Below are 20,204 nucleotides of genomic sequence, written 5' to 3'. Positions count from 1 at the left end.
CCATACCGCACGTTACTGAACTTATTCATAGAAATGTAATCAACACACTTACGCAACAAAGGAAAACCATGTATTATAAACTCAGAGAGCACAGACTCTAGAGTCAGCTCTATCTCTTAGAGGCTTTATGACTTTGGGCAGAGGACTCAACATCTATGCCTCAGTTTTCCCATCTGTAAAATGGGGGTGATGACACCACCTACTTCAGAGTTGTTTTGAGAACTGTACGAGTTAATACACTGTATATAAAGAACTTAGAACAGTGCCTGGAACAGTAAGCCTTATACAGGTGGAATCTATTGTCTTTATCCAGCTGGCCTATGCAGAGGTAAGAGTTTGATTACTAAACCATGTCAAGTTTTTGTTGAAGAAAACAATTTTACTCAGAAAAACTCTTGTAGTAAAGCTAAAAGTAGAACTGTAATAAAAGACATTATGTCGTGAGCTTCTATCTAGAGAAACATTTATAAGAAGGAGTGGCTAGAAAATAGAAATCTCAATTCAGAGAACACTTGGTAACAGTAACTTAATGGAATGACAGGGGGAAAAAATAGAAACCAAAATAAGACAAAGTATTAAATATGGGAAATGGATGAGTTAATTTCTGTAAAAGAAAAAGGAAAAGAAAAGGTGTATAAAACCATTTCAGTGTTAAAATGACTTAATATCTTGATCAAAACAAAGGTAGATGAACTAATTAATATTCTAAATGTCTCTCTATATGCCCATGTCTGCCAAATTTGGACTAGATCATTGTAGTTTATGTCATTCAGCAAAAATTATGTATTTTTCAGAGATTACAAGTCAAGTACCATAAGAAAGAAAAAGAAAAAAAGAAGGAATTTTAAAAACTTAAAGATTAAGACAAGAAAGATCAAAAAATGAAGAGGGAGAATAAAACTGGGGGAAAAAATAAGTATAAGGAAATAATGGATAAAGAAAAATGTTTAAAAAATGGATGAGGAAAAAGAAAATGAAATACAAAAAGGGGAAAAAAGGAATCAGGAGATATCTATTTCCAACAAAGACGTAATAACAGGGGCTGGATTTACATAATCTTGTATCTGAAACAACTGAAAATCTGGACAAAAATAGATAGAACAATGGCTCTCAAGACACTGGCTATCAAGCAGTGAAGGACAATGACTCTTCAGAGACAGGAGACAAGTGAGTTTAACAGCAAAACTGGAAATGATCAAACTGTTTCAAAGTAACTTATCTGCATCCCAAAACAAAGCCCAAGAATACAGTAGTGTCCAGTGCACAAACACAAATTTGAAAATGTGTGTCGTCCTATCAAATATTACCAAGCATGAAAAGAAGGAGGAAAGTATGACCCATAATGAGAAGAAAAATTGATCAAAATCTAAAGGTAGCAAGAAATGACACGGAGGACTGAATTAGCAGACAAAGACATAAAAACAGTTATAACTGTATCCCACCAATTTAAGAAGCTAGAGGCAAAAAATTAATGTGTAAAGTAGAGATGTGGAAGACATAAAAGATGGCCCCAGATGAATTTCCAGAAGTGAAAACTACGATGTCTGAGATGAAAAGATGCATTTGGTAGGATTAATAGCAGATAGACACTGTAGAAAAGAAGATTAGTGCACTCGAATACAGAGCAATAGAAACTTTCCAAAATGAAATGCACAGAGAACAAAGACACAAAATCAAATGAAGAGAGTATCAGTGAGTTCTGGGACAACATCAAATGGCCTAAGATACATGTAATCAGAATCCCAAGAGGAGGGGAGACAGAAAAAGCATTTCAAGAACTAATGGTCCAAAATGTTTCATATTTCATAAAACTGTAAACCCTCAGGTCCAAGGAGCTCAACAAAATATTAGCCTGACTTAGGGCCTCCCTGGTGGCGCAGTGGTTGAGAGTCCGCCTGCCGATGCAGGGGATGCGGGTTCGTGCCCCGGTCTGGGAGGATCCCATATGCCGCGGAGCGGCTGGGCCCGTGAGCCATGGCCGCTGGGCCTGCGTGTCCGGAGCCTGTGCTCCGCAACGGGAGAGGCCACAACAGTGAGAGGCCCGCATACCACAAAAAGAAAAAAAAAAAAAAAAAAATATTAGCCTGACTGAGAAAACTCAGATGAAAAATGAGTACATACAGAATGATGCCACTTTTATATAATTCCAGAATATGCAAACTAATTTACAGTGATAGAAAGCAGTTTCGTGGTTTCCTGGGGCTGGGGATGAGGAGCAAAGTGAGGAATTGTAATGGGCAGGAAGAAGGTGTGAGGGTAATGGATATGTGCATTACCTTGATTTTGGTGATGGCTTCATGGGTATATCCACATGCCAAAAGGTAGTTACTAATGGCCAAGGCTACAGAGTAGTGAGTAGTGATGTAGAAATTGTCACTGAGAAGAGTGTTGATCTCACCTGGTTTTTTTTGTTTTTTTTTTTTTAATTTTTTTTTTTCTTTTTGCTGTATGCGGGCCTCTCACTGTTGTGGCCTCTCCCGTTGCGGAGCACAGGCTCCGGATGCGCAGGCCCAGTGGCCATGGCTCACGGGCCCAGCCGCTCCGCGGCATATGGGATCCTCCCAGACCGGGGCACGAACCCGTATCCCCTGCATCGGCAGGCGGACTCTCAACCACTGCGCCACCAGGGAGGCCCTCACCTGGTTTTTATAACACAACATGATGGACTTTAAATCCATCACTGAAGCAGGAGTGCAAGAAAGCAGGAAGTTTTTGTGTTAAAAATCAAAAAACAAAATAATCTCACCTCCCAAGGGATGTCTGAGAACCAGTGTCATAAACTTCTAGATAGTCCTTTGTGCAATTGTAATGAAACTCCAGATGAAATTCCCTGAATCTCAGATGAATCAGGTGACCAGGTTGGACTATTATGTGCCAGGTACAGTTGACACCATGGGGGTAGATATTTGGATGGCCAGGACTTTGAATGCTTCCTGTTGACTCTGTAAGAACTTTTCCACATGCTGTTGAAATAAAAGTAATAATAATTATCAGAACAAGTAACCAACAAATAAATAATTTCAAATAAAATAATCTGATCATAACCTCTTAAAAGGTCAAAAAGAAAAAAGTTCCTTCCATGTCACTGAAGATAACCTAGTTTTTCTCTTATTAATAGACATCAGTTAATTACTGACATGTGCTGATTAGGAAATATATATATTTTCTTTGCCTTTGAGTGTACTTTAAAATTTTTACAGTGTAGATGACTACACATCTGTAGTGTAGATTAAATTTCTATAATAATTTATTTCCATTGTTCACTTATTCTGATACAAGCACAAGAGGCAAAGTAGGGGAATCAATCTCTTACCCAAAGCCGCAGTACTAAATTTAGCCATGAAACCATGATTTTCAGCAGAAGAACTTTTCACGAATATGACATGAAGAGAATTGTACACGGATGTTATAAACGAAGGTACATCTGTGCCACAATATTTTTTATTTTCAGGAGAACCCAAAATGGAACTGCTACCAATCTAAGTAAAAAAGATATGTTCAAATTTATTTTGTTAGATATTTATTTTGGAAAACTGCTTCAAATATATTTTTTTCTAAAATGTTTATTAGTATAGTAAAAATCAATTTTAGAATATTTTAGTCTCCTGGAAAGAAACTCTATCCCCCTTAGCAGCCGGTCCCCATCCCCCTCAAACCCCAGCCCCAGGATGCCATAATTTATTTTCTGTTTCCATAAGATTGCCTCTTCTGGACATTTCAAATAAATGAAATCATACAATATGTGGTCTTTTGTAACTAGCTACTTTCACTTAGCATAATGTTTTCAAAGTTCATCCATTTTGTATCATGTGTCATTACTTCATTTCTTTTTAATGCCATATAATAGTTCACTGTATGGATATATCACATTTTATTAATACACATCAATTGATGGACGTTTAGGTTGTTTTTACATTTTGGCTACTATGAATAACGACTGTAGTCATTCATGTACAAATTTTTGTGTGGATGTATATTTTTGTTTCCCTTCGGTGTATACCTAGAAGTGGAATTGCTGGATCAAATGATAACTCTACGTTTAACTTTTTGAGGAACTGCCAATTGTTTTCCAAAGCAGCTGTACCATTTAAATGCTCACCAGCAGTGTGTAAGTGTAAAAGGACTCTAATTTCAACACTTGTTATTATCTGACTTCTTGATTATAGTATCCTAGCAGGTGTGAAGCAGTATCTCATTGTGGTTTGATTTGTATTTCCCTGATGATTAGTGATGTTGAGCATCTTTTTCATGTGTTTACTGACTATTTGTATATCTTCTTTAAAGAAATATATATTCATATTCTTTGCCCATTTAAAAAATTAGATTATTTGTTTTTAATTTCAATGAAGTCCAATTTTTCTTTTGTTGCATCTTTTTGTGTCAGATCTAAGAAGGCTTTGCCTAACCCAAGGTCACAGATATTTACTCCTATGTTTTCTTCAAGCGTTTCATAGTTTTAGCTATGAAATTTAGGTCTATGGTCCATTTTGAGTTAATTTTTGTGTATGGTATAAGGAAGGAGTCCAGTTCCATGATTTTGTATGTGCATATTCAGCACCACTTGAAAAAACTACTTTTTCCCATTGAATTGTCTTGGCACCCTTTTCAAAAATCAATTGGTCATAAAGGTATGAATTTATTTCTGGATTTTCTATTCTGTTCCATTGCTCCATATTTTTATCCTCCCAAAACCTGCCAACAATGCACATCTTCACACGTTTTGCCACTCTCTGCTTTCTTTCACTTAGTGTCTCCTGGGGTTGGGTCCACATCAGTGTAGGAACCGTCCTGCAGTTTCTAGCAACGGCAGGTCACTCCTCTGAAAGGAGGGACTAACTCATGTCACCTGGTTATTCCTGGTTTCGTGGTCAAGACAAGAAGGTCAGCCTTCGTGTCCAGGTGAGGCAGTTGAGGGCACCGGCGGCCCTCCCTAAACGGCCGAGAGGGAAACCCTAACGTGGCTGCGGGGCACTGTCAGCCCAGAGCCGAGTCCTGGAAGGGCCGGGAGACCCAGAAGCCACCCCACCGCTCCGCTCCAGTATAATGTTGAATACAAGTGGTGAGAACAGACATCTTTGTCTTTTTACTGACCATAGAGGCAAAGTATTTAGTGTTTCATCACTAAATATGATGTTAGCTGTGGGGTTTTTTTACAGATGCCCTTTATCAGATTAAGGAAGTTCCCTTCTATTCTTGATTTGTTGAGTGTTTTTATCATGAAAAGGTATTGAACTTTGTCAAATGCTTTTCTTTTTTTTTCTTGCATCTATTGAGGTAATTATGTGGGGTTTTTTTTCCCCCTTTATTTTATTTTACACTGACTGATTTTTGGACAGATACCAACCTTGCATTCCGGGGATAAATCCCATTTGGTCATGGTACATAATCCTCTTTATATGCTGCTGGATTCAGTTAGCTAGAATTTTGTTGAGGATTTTGCACCTATAAACTAGTTTTGTTTCATGTAATCGATTTGAGGAAAACATGACATAATATTTTTAATAATATCCAATCAAGTGCAAATATTCAAAAGTGTTTTACTCTCACCTCAATATAATCTGTGTCACAGTGAGCAGAACTTCCCATGTCAAAGGCAGTGAAGTTGAGAAGAACCACTTGGCTTTGGGGTTGGTGGATGGTCCACCTGCAGATCCTTTCTCCTGGATATACATTAGGATAAAAGGGCGAGCGAATGACCCCTTCTCCAGTTAAGTCACCTCCACAAGCTGTAAGTATGAAAATGATAGTAGTGTTTGTCCAGAGATAAATGATTGTTGCCCTCAATTTTACTGCAAAGTTTCACTCTGCATAAGGACATAATGGAATGTAACACTACTCTTAGAATTTTCCCCTTACCACTGGAGGACATAAAATTACTCAATTATTTCAAGAAATGAAAATGTTATAATCAGGCAAATGAGACATTTAAAAATTAAGGCATAAGTTTTCTTACCGACTTGATAAACAGCACTGAAACTAGCTCTTACAACAGAAGCATCTATTTTAAGCCTGATCCAGATACTATTAGTAATGGATTTAATGTGAGAGAGGGTTTCATTGCCACAGACTTTTCCAAGTAAGGTTTGATCATCTCGAACCTAAACAGAAGAAGAAAATTGATCTGTAATCCTAATCAAGAATTCTAATCAATAAAGAAAAGGAATAAAAAAAGAAAAGAAGCACAAATACAAAAAATTTAAAATGACAAACATGATACAAATACAGATACAAAACACTTGTTTAATATGATAATTCTATGTACAGCACTATGTTAATATAGTTGAATGTTTGAAATGGTTATTTCCAGAAAAATATAAATTACTAAAATTATCTCAAGGAGAAGAAAAATAAAATCTGAATAGGCAATAAGCCATGGATAAAATTGAATATAATACAAATAATTAGTTCTCCACCAAAAAACTCCTAGAAGACGCTCTACCTGGTAAGTTATATTAAACTTCTAAGGAAAAGATAATTCCCATATATAATTTGTTCTAAGGAACCCTTAAACATGGAACAATTCCCAAATAATTTGTCTCAGAACCATCTCACCAAATCCCAACATAGATAATACAAAGGAAAACTATGGGTAGATCTCACCTATTAATATAGATACAAAAATCCTAAACACGGTTCTAGAAAAATGAGTTATCTCCATTGTTAGGCTTATATATCAAATAAAACATGAGGATAAGAGTAATGCAAGGATTGTTTCAAATTTTATATATATATATATATATATATATATATATATATATATATATATATATATATTTTAACATCTTTATTGAAGTATAATTGCTTTACAGTGGTGTGTTAGTTTCTGCTGTATAACAAAGTGAATCAGCTGTACATATACATATATCCCCATATCTCCTCCCTCTTGCATCTCCCTCCCACCCTCCCTATCCCACCCCTCTAGGTGGACACAAAGCACCGAGCTGATCTCCCTGTGCTATGTGGCTGCTTCCCACTAGCTATCTGTTTTACATTTGGTAGTGTATATATGTCCATGCCGCTCTCTCACTTCGTCTCAGCTTACCCTTCCCCCTCCCCGTGTCCTCAAGTCCATTCTTTACATCTGTGTCTTTATTCCTGTCCTGCTCCTAGGTTCTTCATGATCACTTTTTTTTCTTTAGATTCCATATATATGTGTTAGCATACAGTATTTGTTTTTCTCTTTCTGACTTACTTTACTCTGTATGACAGACTATAGGTCCATCCACCTCACTACAAATAACTCCCAAATTATAAATTAAGCTCACCAATAGATCCAATAAGCTAAGCTATTTATCTCTATAGATGTCAAAAAGTTTGTTAGCATTCCTATTTATTAGAAACAAAACTCTTAGAAAGTCAGGAGCAAAAGAAAATTTCCTTCATATTATAAAGACCACCTATTTTAAATCAACAGTCAGTATCTTATAGTGTGGTGGCCGTGAGCATGGTCTACAGAGTCAGGCAAACTGGATTCAATTCCCACCTCTGTCACTTACAAACCTCCACACTTAATAACTTTGAACAAGTTACTAAATCTAAGCCAAGCTCAAGCAGTTGGAGCAAACAGGTGAAACAAATGTGCGAATTCCTTAGCGAAATGCTTAGTACTAGAAAAGGTGGACTGAAGAATAGCCATTGTTCTTCTTGACCTTTTTGAAGTTCCTCACTCAAATCAGGAATTCTTCCATGGATATTCACACTACCTTTGCTCTACAGAATTCTTTTGGAAGAGCCAGCCATCCACCTACTAATCCATTCCCTCGACTAACATCTTCAAGGCATCAACAAACACCAGGGCCTGTACTGGTGATATTGCTGTGAAAGACAGTCACTGCTCACAGGTACACACAACAAGCAAGCACTTTTTTTTCAAAAGCATGAGTGTCACATTCAGGGAAGTAGAGAGTGCTCTTTTACTACTTAACACAATGGGTCTCCACAGGTACCTCAGCTAGGCATTTTGGAAATCCGTGAAGGCATATTTGGTTTGGTTTTCATTATTAACAGGATGGTGGTGGGGCGCTACTGGCATTTAGTGGCTGGGGACCAAAGATAACTAAACACCCTGAAATGTGAGAGACAGTCACACACAGTGAGGATTCTCCTATCTCCTATGTGACCTTCAATGCAGTGACAGTTATAAGTGTAAAACCTAGCTCTATTTTATATACCAAATGCAAAATATTTTTGCTCAATTCTAATACACACCAGATTTTCCAGGATTACAAGTAGAGTGTAAATCAAAAGAAGTTCTTTTTTTGCTCCTGGAAATCTGCCAAGAATTGGTCACCATTTCAGAAAATTCACCAACCTACATAGTCACGTCAGCCTGCGTTTTTAGTGCAGCGCTGATAGGGTCTAGGGAGCAAACAAATTACGACTTCATTCTGTCTTCAAGTGCAGCTTGCCTAGGCTTTTAACATAGTGTCATAATTTTTAAAATTTAATTTTATTTATTTATTTATTTATTTATTTGGTTGCGCCCTGTCAGTTGCGGCAGATGGGCTCCTTAGTTGTGGCATGCGTGTAGGATCTAGCTCCCTGACCAGGGATCGAACGCAGGCCCCCTGCGTTGGGAGCATGGAGTCTTAACCACTGTGCCACCAGGGAAGTCCCCATAATTTTTTTTTTTTACTTTGCTTTATTTCTCCTAAATCTTACACTTACAATTTTATTTTTATTTATATAATGTATGTATACAATGTGAGCTGATATTATCTATGAATTTCATTTCAGAATAGCATAAGGTTGATATAAGAAGGTCTTAAAGTGTAGAGAACCATTGACTTAACCAAATACTCTGAACTCCTACAGAGAATTAGGGAATATTTCTCAGCAGAAGTAACTTTTAAGTTGAAACTTGGCAGAATATCCAGGTCAAAGGGAATGGGCAGTAAAGGGAAGAGCTTAAAAGTATAATCCTCAAAGCTGGTAGGGATATGGTAACATGTCACTCCCATGCATAACTGGGTGGAAGTATAAATTTCTGGAAAATAATTGGACAATATGTATCAGGAGTCTTGGAAATGTTCATAGTTTTGGACCCGGTAACTTCACTTCTCACACTCTGTCATAAGGAAATCATTCAAGATGCAGACAAAGACACACAAGGTTCCACATCAGAGTATGCTCTATAAACACAAGAATTGAAAATATTCCACATGTCTAATAATAGGAGGGTGATGAAATAAATCATGGTACAGCCATATGATAGAGTCTTACACAGACGCTGGAAACCGCATGCCTCTCCACTGACTCATCCCAAACCAGTTCCTTTCTATGAGCTGAACGCAAATTTCACACACAGCTGTAAAGTTATGCTACATAGCTCCCCAACCAAACAGCAAATCTCTGAAGGAAGACAAAATTTCCGTATCACCTTCAGCATCTAACACAGAACTTTGCAAATAGGTGTCTGACAGACACTTGTTGTTTCGTTAATTTTAAGGCGTGGTATGATGGTTCAGTTTTTGTTAGAGACGCAGCCATACTACAGTTCTTGGAAACCAGAAAGGCATGAAACACGGAGTGAGATGTCCTCCTGCTCTTGAACCCTCTGGGGTGCCATTCGCTTCTGCTAAGACCATAGCGAATGTCTCTCTTTTCTATTTTGCCCTTTAGAAGATGACAAGGAGGAGGAAAAACAGCCAAATAGCAGCAGAGCAAGCTAAAGCAGGCCGTTCCCCTGGGCCTCACTAATGAAATTCAAGGATTTCAGCAAGGAGAAAGGCAGCTGCAGTCCAAATGTTTTAAGAGGAACTTATAGGGCTCAAGGGCTTTAAACCTAGAAGGTACAATTGATTTTGGCTATGTTTCTCTCTCTCGGTGGAAATGAAACCTTATTAATTCTGAAAGTCTATATTCTCCCTGGATCCCAGGCATGGCAATACTATACACAATCCCTCCGTGCTCTAAAGTGACCCCAAATCATGCGGCAGCGCATCCTGTATTCACCATCTTAGGGCTTGTGAATTTGCATGCCTCCGCCCCCTCAGCGACAACAAAAACCTCTTTCGTTTTTCCTATTCAACTTCCTCCTGAGAGAGACTGAATATCTCACAAGCTCACGGCCTTGTGACTTGCGCTGTCTCCCTATGGAGATTTAATATTTATCCTTCCCATTGACTCTGGGCTTGGCCACAGGTCTCGCTTTGCCCTAAGGAATGTGAGCAGAAGTGATGTGCAGTTTCTAAGTAGAAGCTTTGGGGGTCACTGCATGGTTCAACGGTCTTTTCCTTTCTGCTCTCACAAGACCAAGGGCTGGGGTCCCAGGGACAGATGGGACAGGGGCCAGATCAGAACTGCCACTGATACCAGACTAGCATGTTAACACCAGTGGAGAATAAACATATGTTGTTGTAAGCCACAGAAATTTTCTGTTATTGCTTTTGATTTGTTTTATTGTTATTGACTGTTTGTTACTGCAGTGTAATCAAGAAAAATGACTCATATTTCAGCCTGGTTTTTACTGTTTCTTAAGAAGTCAGCTGAAGTCATGCCATGGTCACTTGCATCACCACATCAAATTCATTCTTTACTGTGGATCACATTTGCAAAGAAATGACAAGAACCATTCCAAATTCTAGTGTTCTGGGGACCAGGCCCAGATTTTTCATTGTTTGCTTTATTCATTCAGCAAACACTGATTGTTTCAGGCTCAGAGATCCAGTTTATAATCTGTGACCCATGGTTTTTAACCCTATGGAATAGCCCAAATGCTTCTGATCTTTACCATCAGCAGATGGATCTAGTTCCTGAAGACAAACTACTCATACAGAAGTTATTTTTAATGAAAAATAGTTCTTATAAAGGAGCCATGTCCTGTAGAAAGAGATAAAATTAACTGGGCTGAAAAACACAGTTATTCTGAAATTTTAGGTGTATGTGAAGCCCAGTCAGAAGTAAGCTTTAACATCTGTAATACATCAGGTCCTAAAGCCAGGACTTAATATATGTGCTTATTTGTTCATATCTGCTACATATACAGATTTGTATTTATATAACAATTTCAAAAATTTGATTAAGTATTAAATCATAATTCAAAGCAAACGAAATACGTTGACACTTAGGCTTGGTCCAACCAAGAGCTGAAAACAGAACCTTACCATACAGTAATGTTTAACATGTGGCTTCTTGTGAAGTGAGCGTTGGGTTGAAATGCCCCTTAGCTAAACAAAGACTTGATCCTGGAGACCAGCCTTGGGTTCATCTGGGTACACAGGAGCCAGGGTGGGGGAAAGAGGGGTGGTGATGTGGCCCCATTCCAAATGAGAGACTAAAGGGTGAGGGGTAAGAGATGAGAGAAGCCACACAGGGACTAAAAATTATTTTCTTAGGTTGTTATCCTTCTTTATTCATTATTATGTTTCATGATTTCATAGTTAAAATTTTAAAGCTTTTTATGCCTCTGGAAACAGTGGTGCTTCTTATATCTCTATCAATAGAGTAAATTTATCCTTTATCTGCTTTTTTTTAAAAAAAAATCTGCTTTTCTCAAATCAGGACTACAGGTCTAGTTTTACCTAGAAGTGTGTTCCTACGTGACTGCAAACTCCAGTATGTCACCTGCTTCCACCTCTCTTCTCCTCCCACCACCATCATCATCATCATCATCGGAATCATCATCATGTTAACTTTTACTAACCATTCCTGGTGATCCAGGGACTGTGCTAAGAATGTTCCAATTGTTTCTGTTTTCATTTAGCAAAGCTACTAGCTTCTTTACCCCCGTGTACAGAGCCCTACAAGATCCAGTTCCTGCCTAACTCTTGTTTCTCTCCTCCTCTCCTTTGTGATTCCAGTCGCACTACTCTCTTTTCAATTCGTCATGTTTGTCATGTTTTTCCTTAGTTCAGTGTCTAAGGCTATGTGGGTACCTCTAGCTGGAATCCTCCTTCTCTTAGCTCTTTGCATTGCTAACCCTTCTCATCTTCAGACTCAAAATGTGACATCCTTAGGGAAGCTACCCCTAACCATTCAACTAAGGTCATCAGCACTGTTATTTTCTTTCATATACTTTCTTTCCTTCACCTTGAAACTACGTAGTTGTGTACTTACTTGTTTAATATCTCTTGTGTTTTACATACCCATCCCCAACACAGTGCCTGGCATCCAAGTTGTTTGATAAATATTCAGAGAATGAATAGATAAATGAGTGAATGACCTCTTCTAATCCTTCTGTATGCTATTCCTATTACAGATGGGGAAACTGAGGCTTGCTGATGTTAAGCATCACGCCTTCAGTAAAACAGAGAGTTGAAGTCCTCTGCCATGTTTTCATGCACTATTGTTCTCATTTATACCAGACAGCATGGGTCATCCTCTCGATCTGCCCCAGAAGTTTGGAGCGTTCTTGATTATCCCGATTTCCACAGCTTCCTCTTCTCACTCACTGCTCTCCGTCTCACTTGTTCCATGGGGTTTGTGATGTCCACGTAAACATGCATCTCCTTCACACACAGGAAAGATCTACGCTAGACGATCCCTCACAACTCCAAGACCAGGTGGTTCTACCACCTCATCTATCTCCTGGCCCCCACCGTGCCCATCTGTAGAATAATTTCTCCTGAGCAATAGCACATTTTATCACTTCATTAAAGAGCATCAGGATGGCAGAGCAATTGTGGAAAAACTGTGTTGACAACAAAAGTGCTAAGAAACTAACCAAATGCTTCCAGTCTCTGCCAAAACTCCAAATCCAATACGCTAAGAACGCAAACTACTGAACATCTCACCGTGTCCCCTTTTTTTCTGCCATTTCTAGAAAGACATTTCTTTGAACTAAAGTTAATTCCAACATGTGCTTAACTGGAAAACAATGCTCCTCAGGCTACTCTGGTGAGTGTGCTTCCTGCAGCCACATTCCAGCTTCAGTCGTCAGAGGTCTCATTCTTTCTCTGCCATTTGGGTTTATACCCTTAAGAATTTTTCTGTGAATCACAGTCATGAGACTCTGACCAACACGTCTCCTTGAGGGTACCAAGTGTGCTCAGGCAGGCCAGAAGTCACAGCCCTCTCTCACCCAATCCCAAGGCTGGAGCTGAATAGCTTCACTGCCTAACAAAGAGCAAAAGGAAGTACTTTGTGAATTTGAATTCATCTAAAGACCTGCGGGGACCTGGGAGAGCTGTGCAGCACCCCGCCTCCCCTCCCGCCCCAGATTCCAAGGGAAGACAGATCTTCAGTGTTCCAGTTTACTGTGCTCTCCCACTTTCCCATTTTTTTGGTTCTTTCTTTAAAATCTTAGAGGTTTTACCTGGTTTTGATATATAGCATTTTCTTTTTACTTTCTACATTGTCTTTCATTTCATTTTCTATTTCCTTCCTTAACCCAGTAATTATTTAGGAGAAAGTTTATAGATTTCCAAGAAGTTGGACATTTTAAATTTTTTATAATTTCTACTTGCATCACATTGTAAAGATATGTGTGTAAAATTTCTGCTTTGTGAATTTACTGGGATTGGCAAGAGGTCTAAAACATGATTAATTTGTCATTCAATGAGACTTGTAGAATGGGTACATGTTCCCTAGATTTCAGAAGCCAAATTCAGTGTAATGTACTTCTCCCTATCTTATTAATTATAGTTATCAATCTTTCTCTGCTGTTTATTTTTCTTTCCTCTTCTAAGAGGGAACAACTTCCCCAGAAGCCCTCCTGTTTCCCCACAAGGCTCCTCTCCACCCCCTTCCCTTACTAGTCTCTCTTCTGTGCTCCCTTTCGACCTCCCCAGTTTTGGTGGGGAGGGACGGATGATGTGGGATGGGTCAAGGAGATCTGGTGGGGCAAACAATTCTGTTCATTTCCTTCCATATCCTATTTCAAGCCCTGGCCTTAGCATCACATAAGCTTCTGAAATTATTATTCAGCCTAGGACTTGCATTCTCTGGGATTAAAAATTAAACTTTCATGACTACCTTATGTGTCCTTCACTCAGAGTTCTGATGGCTTAAATCACTTATGAAATATTAATGAGAGGGGCTGCTTTTTATCCTGGAAAGACAGTTCTGTCACATTCATTGAACTATTCTCTACAATTTAAAAGCTCTCTTAGACAAAAACAGATGGATGAACAGTTGATCTATTCTTCCTATACTTATTCTTTTGTTACCAGCCACATCACATCACCCATGGGTGACACACCTTTTTAGAAGTAGAAACTTTGAGAGAGCTGTATAAATCCAAAAATTAATACATAAATGTGTGTTTCTTGTTTTAAAAAAAAAGAAAAAGAAAGATATGCTACTCTGAGTATGGGCAATACCACAGTTATTATCCTGTGTAGTTAAATGTTATTCTCAAATAAATGTTCATGGAGCTTTCTTACTGAGCACAAAGTCTCTCCAAACCACACTATGCATGAAAGAGACACACTAGGCACTTACATCTTAATCTACATTTAAAGGACATAGTCACATGTCAACAAGACATCCGGAACTACAAGATGAGAAGACTTGGGGTTCTTGGAAATGCATCTATTCACACTCCAAAGAAAATGCCCTATAATCATCCTCCCACATTTCTCTAGAATTACCTCTCTGTTCGTCATCCTTTCTAAAATTTTGGGTGGCCTTCTCTCTCTCACAAATTAATAAATGGCAAAGTCATCCTCCCTCCAAACCAGCAATGTATCTGAAATACTGTTCTTCTTTGTTTTATTCCTTTGACTAAACGTGTCATTTTTAGGTTTACCTTTTAAAAATAAAACCAGCATCTTGAGGAGCAATATACTGAGTCGTAATAATGTCATTTGAATTTGGTTCCAGTATCACTTTCTTCCATACCCACTGTCTGAAGCATATGAAAAGAAGTGGATGTACTTTATTTTAAAGGGCTTAGTTCACAAATCTTCCCAATAGATAGATATGATTAAAGGCCAGAAACTTTGATCTAAGTCAATATGCATCTATCTAGAATCCTATGTAGGTACATCTAAATCCTGTTCCAACAGTAACTAAAGTTTGCCTTTTTGTGACCTCAATTTCCTCATTTGTAAAATTAAGTATTTAGATTAAATGACCTCTGAGGCCCTTACTGATGCTAAAGATCTATAAATCAATTGATTGTATTCCTTTGAGATGGTCAAGGATATAACAGAAAAGTCTATCCAATTATGCAAATCACTGTCATCACCTGTCCTTCTGATAACAGGGTTCTTTTACTTTTTTCCATCAACAACCCTTGAGGGAAATTTGATCAAGACTTTGTAGGTATGAGTGCACATCAGAATGTGGATCCTTCAGTGGCCAACCATGAAAGGGTTTCATTGGATGTCTCCGAATTAAGTTCAAGGCAGGAGTGAGAAATCTGGCCTGAGAAAGCCTTGCATTAGTACAGTGTTTTTAATTCTTCAAGCTTCTTTTATGATGTATTTCCTTGATTTATCCTTACAAAGTTTGGAGGAAACGGTAGGGCATCTTATAGAAGTAGGAACTCATGTATCCAGATAAAAAAGGATTCAAGGTTATAGAGTCATCAGATGACTGAACTAAAGTAAGAGCTTAGACAGAGCGCTGCGTGGAGATGGCTGAGGAGGAAGACCCGGAGCTCACCCCCTCCCGCGGGCACACGCCGAACTTACAACTATGTACAGAGCAACTATCCACGAGAACAACCTGAAGACCAGCAGAAAAGGTTTTCCACAGCTATAAATAAGGAACCATAACGAGACAGGTAGGACTGGCAGAGACACACTATAGTCAAGATCCATACCCCCAGGTTGGTGACACACAAATAGGAAGATAATCATAACTGCAACAGTTCTTTCCAGAGAGTGAGGGGTCCTAGCTCCACATCAAACTCCCCCAGCCCCAGGGGTCCTGCACTAGGAAGACGAGCCCCCAGAAAGTCTGGTTCTAAAGGCAGCAGGGTTTATGTACATGAGAGACAGAGGGCTAGAGGAAATAGAGGCTCCGCTCTGAAGGAAAGCATGCAAAATCTCACATGCTACGAGTCACAGTGCACAGGCAGTAATTTAAAAGGAGCCTGAGGGCTTCCCTGGTGGCGCAGTGGTTGGGAGTCCGCCTGCCGATGCAGGGGACGCGGGTTCGTGCCCCGGTCTGGGAGGATCCCACGTGCCGCGGAGCGACTGGGCCCGTGAGCCATGGCCGCTGGGCCTGCGCGTCCGGAGCCTGTGCTCCGCAATGGGGGGGGCCACGGCAGTGAGAGGCCCGCGTACCGCAAAAAAAAAAAAAATAAAAAAATAAAAAAAATAAAAGGAGCCTGAGTCAGACCTACTGGCTGATATTGGAGAGCCTGCCAGAGACCCCGGAAGCAACTGGGACTCCCTGTGGGAACACGGAGGTTGGTGGCACTCTTTTTGGGGAGCTCCTTCTACCACAAAGACACTTGTGCTGGCAAGTGTCATTTTGGAGTTCTCCCTCTTGCCTGTTAGTGCTGGCGGCTTATCGGCCCACCAGCGGGCTGACTCCAGCATCAGCCCCCCAGCCCTGCAGCCAGCCACCCCAGGACCTGGTCACACCCACCAGAAGGCCAGCATCAGCCCCAGGACCCCCCCAGGCCATGTGGCCAACCATTCCAGGACCCAGTCCTGCCTACCAGCAGGCTCATCACCGGCCCTGAGACACCCCCCCAGACGATGCAACCAGCCATGCCAGGTCCTAGCCCCACCCACTAGTGGGCCCAGCCCCAGCCCCAGGATGCCCCAGGCCATGTGACCAGCCACACTGGGGCTTAGCAGTGGGCCACCAGTGGGTTGGCAGTACCTCAAGAGGCAGGCCTAACAGCCAACAGGATCAGGGACCAGTCCCACCTGTCAGTGTGCCCACAGGAGTTGGCTCTGTCACAACAGAAGGGGCCACTCAGCCCACATGGGGGCACCCACAGAGCATAAAGCTCTGGTGACCAGAGGCGAGTATGCAGCAGGGCCCCATAGGACATCTTCTACATAAGGCTGCTTCTCCAAGAGTGGGAAATGTAACCTACCTACCTAATACATAAAAATAAACACAGAGAATTAGGCAAAATGAGGAAGCAGAGGAATATGTTCCAAAGGAAGGAATAAGACAAATCCTCAGAAAGAGAACTAAATGTAGTGGAGACAAGCAATCTACTTGATAAAGAGTTCAGGGTAATGATCTTAAAAATATTCAGTGAACTTTGAAAAAGAATGATGAACACTGTGAGAAGTTTAACAAAGAGTTAGAAAATACAGAGAAGGTACCAAAAAGAGCTGAAGAATACAATAACTGAAATAAAAAATACACTCAAAGGAATCAATGAATCAGCAAACTTGGAAATCAGCCAAGGTGAACAGAAAAAAGAAAAAAGAATGTTTAAGAATGAGGATAGTTTAAGTGACCTCTGGGACAACATCAAGTGTACTAACATTCACATTAAAGGGGTCCCAGAAGGAAAAGAGAGAGAGAAAGGGGCAGAGAACTTATTTAAAGAAATAATATCTGAAATATTCCCTAAACCAGGAAAGGAAACAGATACCCAGGTCCAGGAAGCGCAGAAAGTATCAAACAAGATGAAACCAAAGAGGTATAAACCAAGACACACTGTAATTAAAACGGAAAAAAAATTAAATATAAAGAGAGAATATTGAAAGCAGCAAGAAAAAAGCAACTAGTTGCATACATAGGAACTCCCATGGGACTATAAGCTGACTTTTCAGCAGAAATTTTTCGAGCCAGAAGGGAAAGTAACAATATCTTCAAAGCAATGAAAGGAAAATACATACAACCAAGAATACTGTATCTGGCAAGACTATTATTCAGATCTGAAGGAGAGATAGAGTTTTACAGACAAGCAAAAGCTAAAAGCACTGCTAAACCAGCTTTATAAGAAATGTTAAAGGGTATTCCATGTAAATGGAAATGAAATCTGGGGTAGCAATACTTAGATAAGACAAAATAGACTTTAAAACAAAGCCTGTAACAAGAGACAAAGAAAGGCATTACATGGTAAAGGAATCAACCTGACAAGACGATGTAACAATTACAAGTATATATGCACCCAACATAGGTACACCTAATACATAAAGCAAATATTAACAAACATAAAGGGAGAAGTTGACAGTAACAATAAAAGTAGGGGACTTTAACACCCACTTATGTCAATGGACAGATTATCCAGATAAAAGATAAATAAGAAAACATTGGCCTTGAATGACACATTAGACCAGATAGATTATATAAAACATTCCATCCAAAAGCTGCAGGATACACATTTTTCCAAGTGTACATGGAACATTCTCTAGGATAGATCACATGCTAGGCCACAAAAAAAGTCTCAATAAATTTAATAAGATTGAAATCATATCAAGTAACTTTTCTGACCACAGGAGTATGAGATTAGAAATCAACTACAGGGAAAAAAAAAACCTTGCAAAAAAAATACAAACATCCACATCTTTGAGGCTAAAAAATATGCTACTAAGTAACCAAAGGGTCACTGAACAAATCAAGAGGAAATAAGGAAATACCTGGAGACAAATGAAAATGGAAACACAATGATCCAAAATGTAGGACACAAAGCAAAAGCAGTTCTAAGAGAGAAGTTAATAGCGATACAAGCTTACCTCAGGAAATAAGAAAAATTTCAAATAAACAATCTAACTTTACACCTAAGGGAACTAGAAAAAGAAGAACAAACAAATCCCAAAGTTAGTAGAAGGAAGAAATAAGTCATAAAGATCAGGGCATAAATAAATGAAATTAAGACTAAAAAAATTAGACCTCCTGGGGCATCCCTGGTGACGCAGTGGTTGAGAGTCCACCTGCTGATGCAGGGGACACGGGTTCGTGCCCCAGTCTGGGAAGATCCCACATGCCGCAGAGCAGCTAGGCCCGTAATCATGGCCACTGAGCCTGTGCGTCCGGAGCCTGTGCTCCGCAATGGGAGAGGCCACAACAGTGAGAGGCCCGCGTGCCTCAAAAAAAAAAAAGATCTCCTGAAGACAATATTAGCAAACCAAATTCAACAATACATTAAAAGGATCATACACCATGATCAACTGGAATTTATCCCAGGGTTGCAATGATGGTTCAATATCTGCAAAGTAATTGATGTGATATACCACATTAACAAATTTAAGAATAAAAACTATATGATCATCTCAATAGATGCAGAAAAGGTTTTAACAAAATTCAACACCCATTTATGATAAAACTTTCAACAAAGTGGCTATAGAGGGAATATTCCTCAACATAATAAAAGTCATATATGACAGACCTACAGTCAACATCATACTCAACAGTGAAAAGCTGAGGTCATTTCCTCTAAGATCAGAAATGAGACAAGGATGCTCACTCTCTCCACTTTTATGCCACCTAATATTGGAAGTCCTAGCCACAGCAATCAGATAAGAAAAAGAAATAAAAGGAATCCAAATTGGAAAGGAAGCAGTAAAACTGCTACTGTTTGCAGATGACAGGATACTACATATAGAAAATACTAAAGACACCACCAAAAAACTCTAGAACTAATAACTGAATTCAGTAAATTTGCAGGATACAAAATTAATATACAGAAATCAGTTGCATTTCTATACCCTAACAATGAACTATCAGAAAGAGAAATTAAGGAAACAATCCCATTTACAATTGCATCAAGAAGAATAAAATACCTAGGAATAAATCTAACTAAAGAAGTAAAAGACATACTCTGAAAACTATAAGATATTGATGAAAGAAACTGAAGATGACAAAAACAAATGGAAAGATATGTGTGCTCATGAATTGGAAGAATTAGTATTGTTAAGATGACAACACTACCCAAGACAATCAACAGATTCAATACAATCCCTATCAAAATACCAATGGCATTTTTTACAGAATTAGAACAAATAATTCTAAAATTTGTATGGAAACACAAAAGACCATGAATAGCCAAAATAATCTTGAGAAAGAAGAACAAAACTAGGTGTATCACACTCCATGGATTCAAATTATACTTCAAAGCTATAGCAATCAAAACAGTATGGTACTGGCACAAAAACAGACAGGAGAGTCCAGAAATAAAGCCATACTTATATTGGTCAACTAATCTATGACAAAGGAGGCAAGACAATGGAGAAAAGACAGTGTCTTCAATAAGTGGTGCTGGAAAAACTGTCCAGCTACATGTAAAACAATGAAATTAGAAAATTCCCTAACACCATACACAAAAATAGACTCAAAATCCTGGTGCATAGTAAGTACTCTCTAAGTGTGAGCTATTTTTACTATTCTCAAAGTAGAAA

The 20,204-nt window shown here is 39.1% G+C and overlaps 1 protein-coding gene across 1 annotated transcript in view; it reads right to left on the bottom strand.

Annotated features, from left to right (window-relative positions):
• CUBN (cubilin) overlaps nt 1-20,204 on the bottom strand; it is a 270,373-nt gene that overhangs the window by 216,587 nt on the left and 33,582 nt on the right. Inside the window, exons 18-21 of the mRNA XM_082617071.1 lie at nt 5,954-6,098; nt 5,548-5,726; nt 3,314-3,479; nt 2,747-2,963 (exon numbers count right to left, since the gene is read on the bottom strand). Coding sequence (XP_082473197.1) covers nt 2,747-2,963; nt 3,314-3,479; nt 5,548-5,726; nt 5,954-6,098 — 707 coding nt within the window. The remainder of the gene's footprint in view (nt 1-2,746; nt 2,964-3,313; nt 3,480-5,547; nt 5,727-5,953; nt 6,099-20,204) is intronic.

This window comes from Mesoplodon mirus (assembly GCF_964341445.2).
Source record: "Mesoplodon mirus genome assembly, chromosome: 4".
NCBI lineage: Eukaryota > Metazoa > Chordata > Mammalia > Artiodactyla > Ziphiidae > Mesoplodon > Mesoplodon mirus.
The sequence above is the reverse complement of the archived record's forward strand: the minus strand, read 5'-3'. Positions and strand labels throughout refer to the sequence as shown.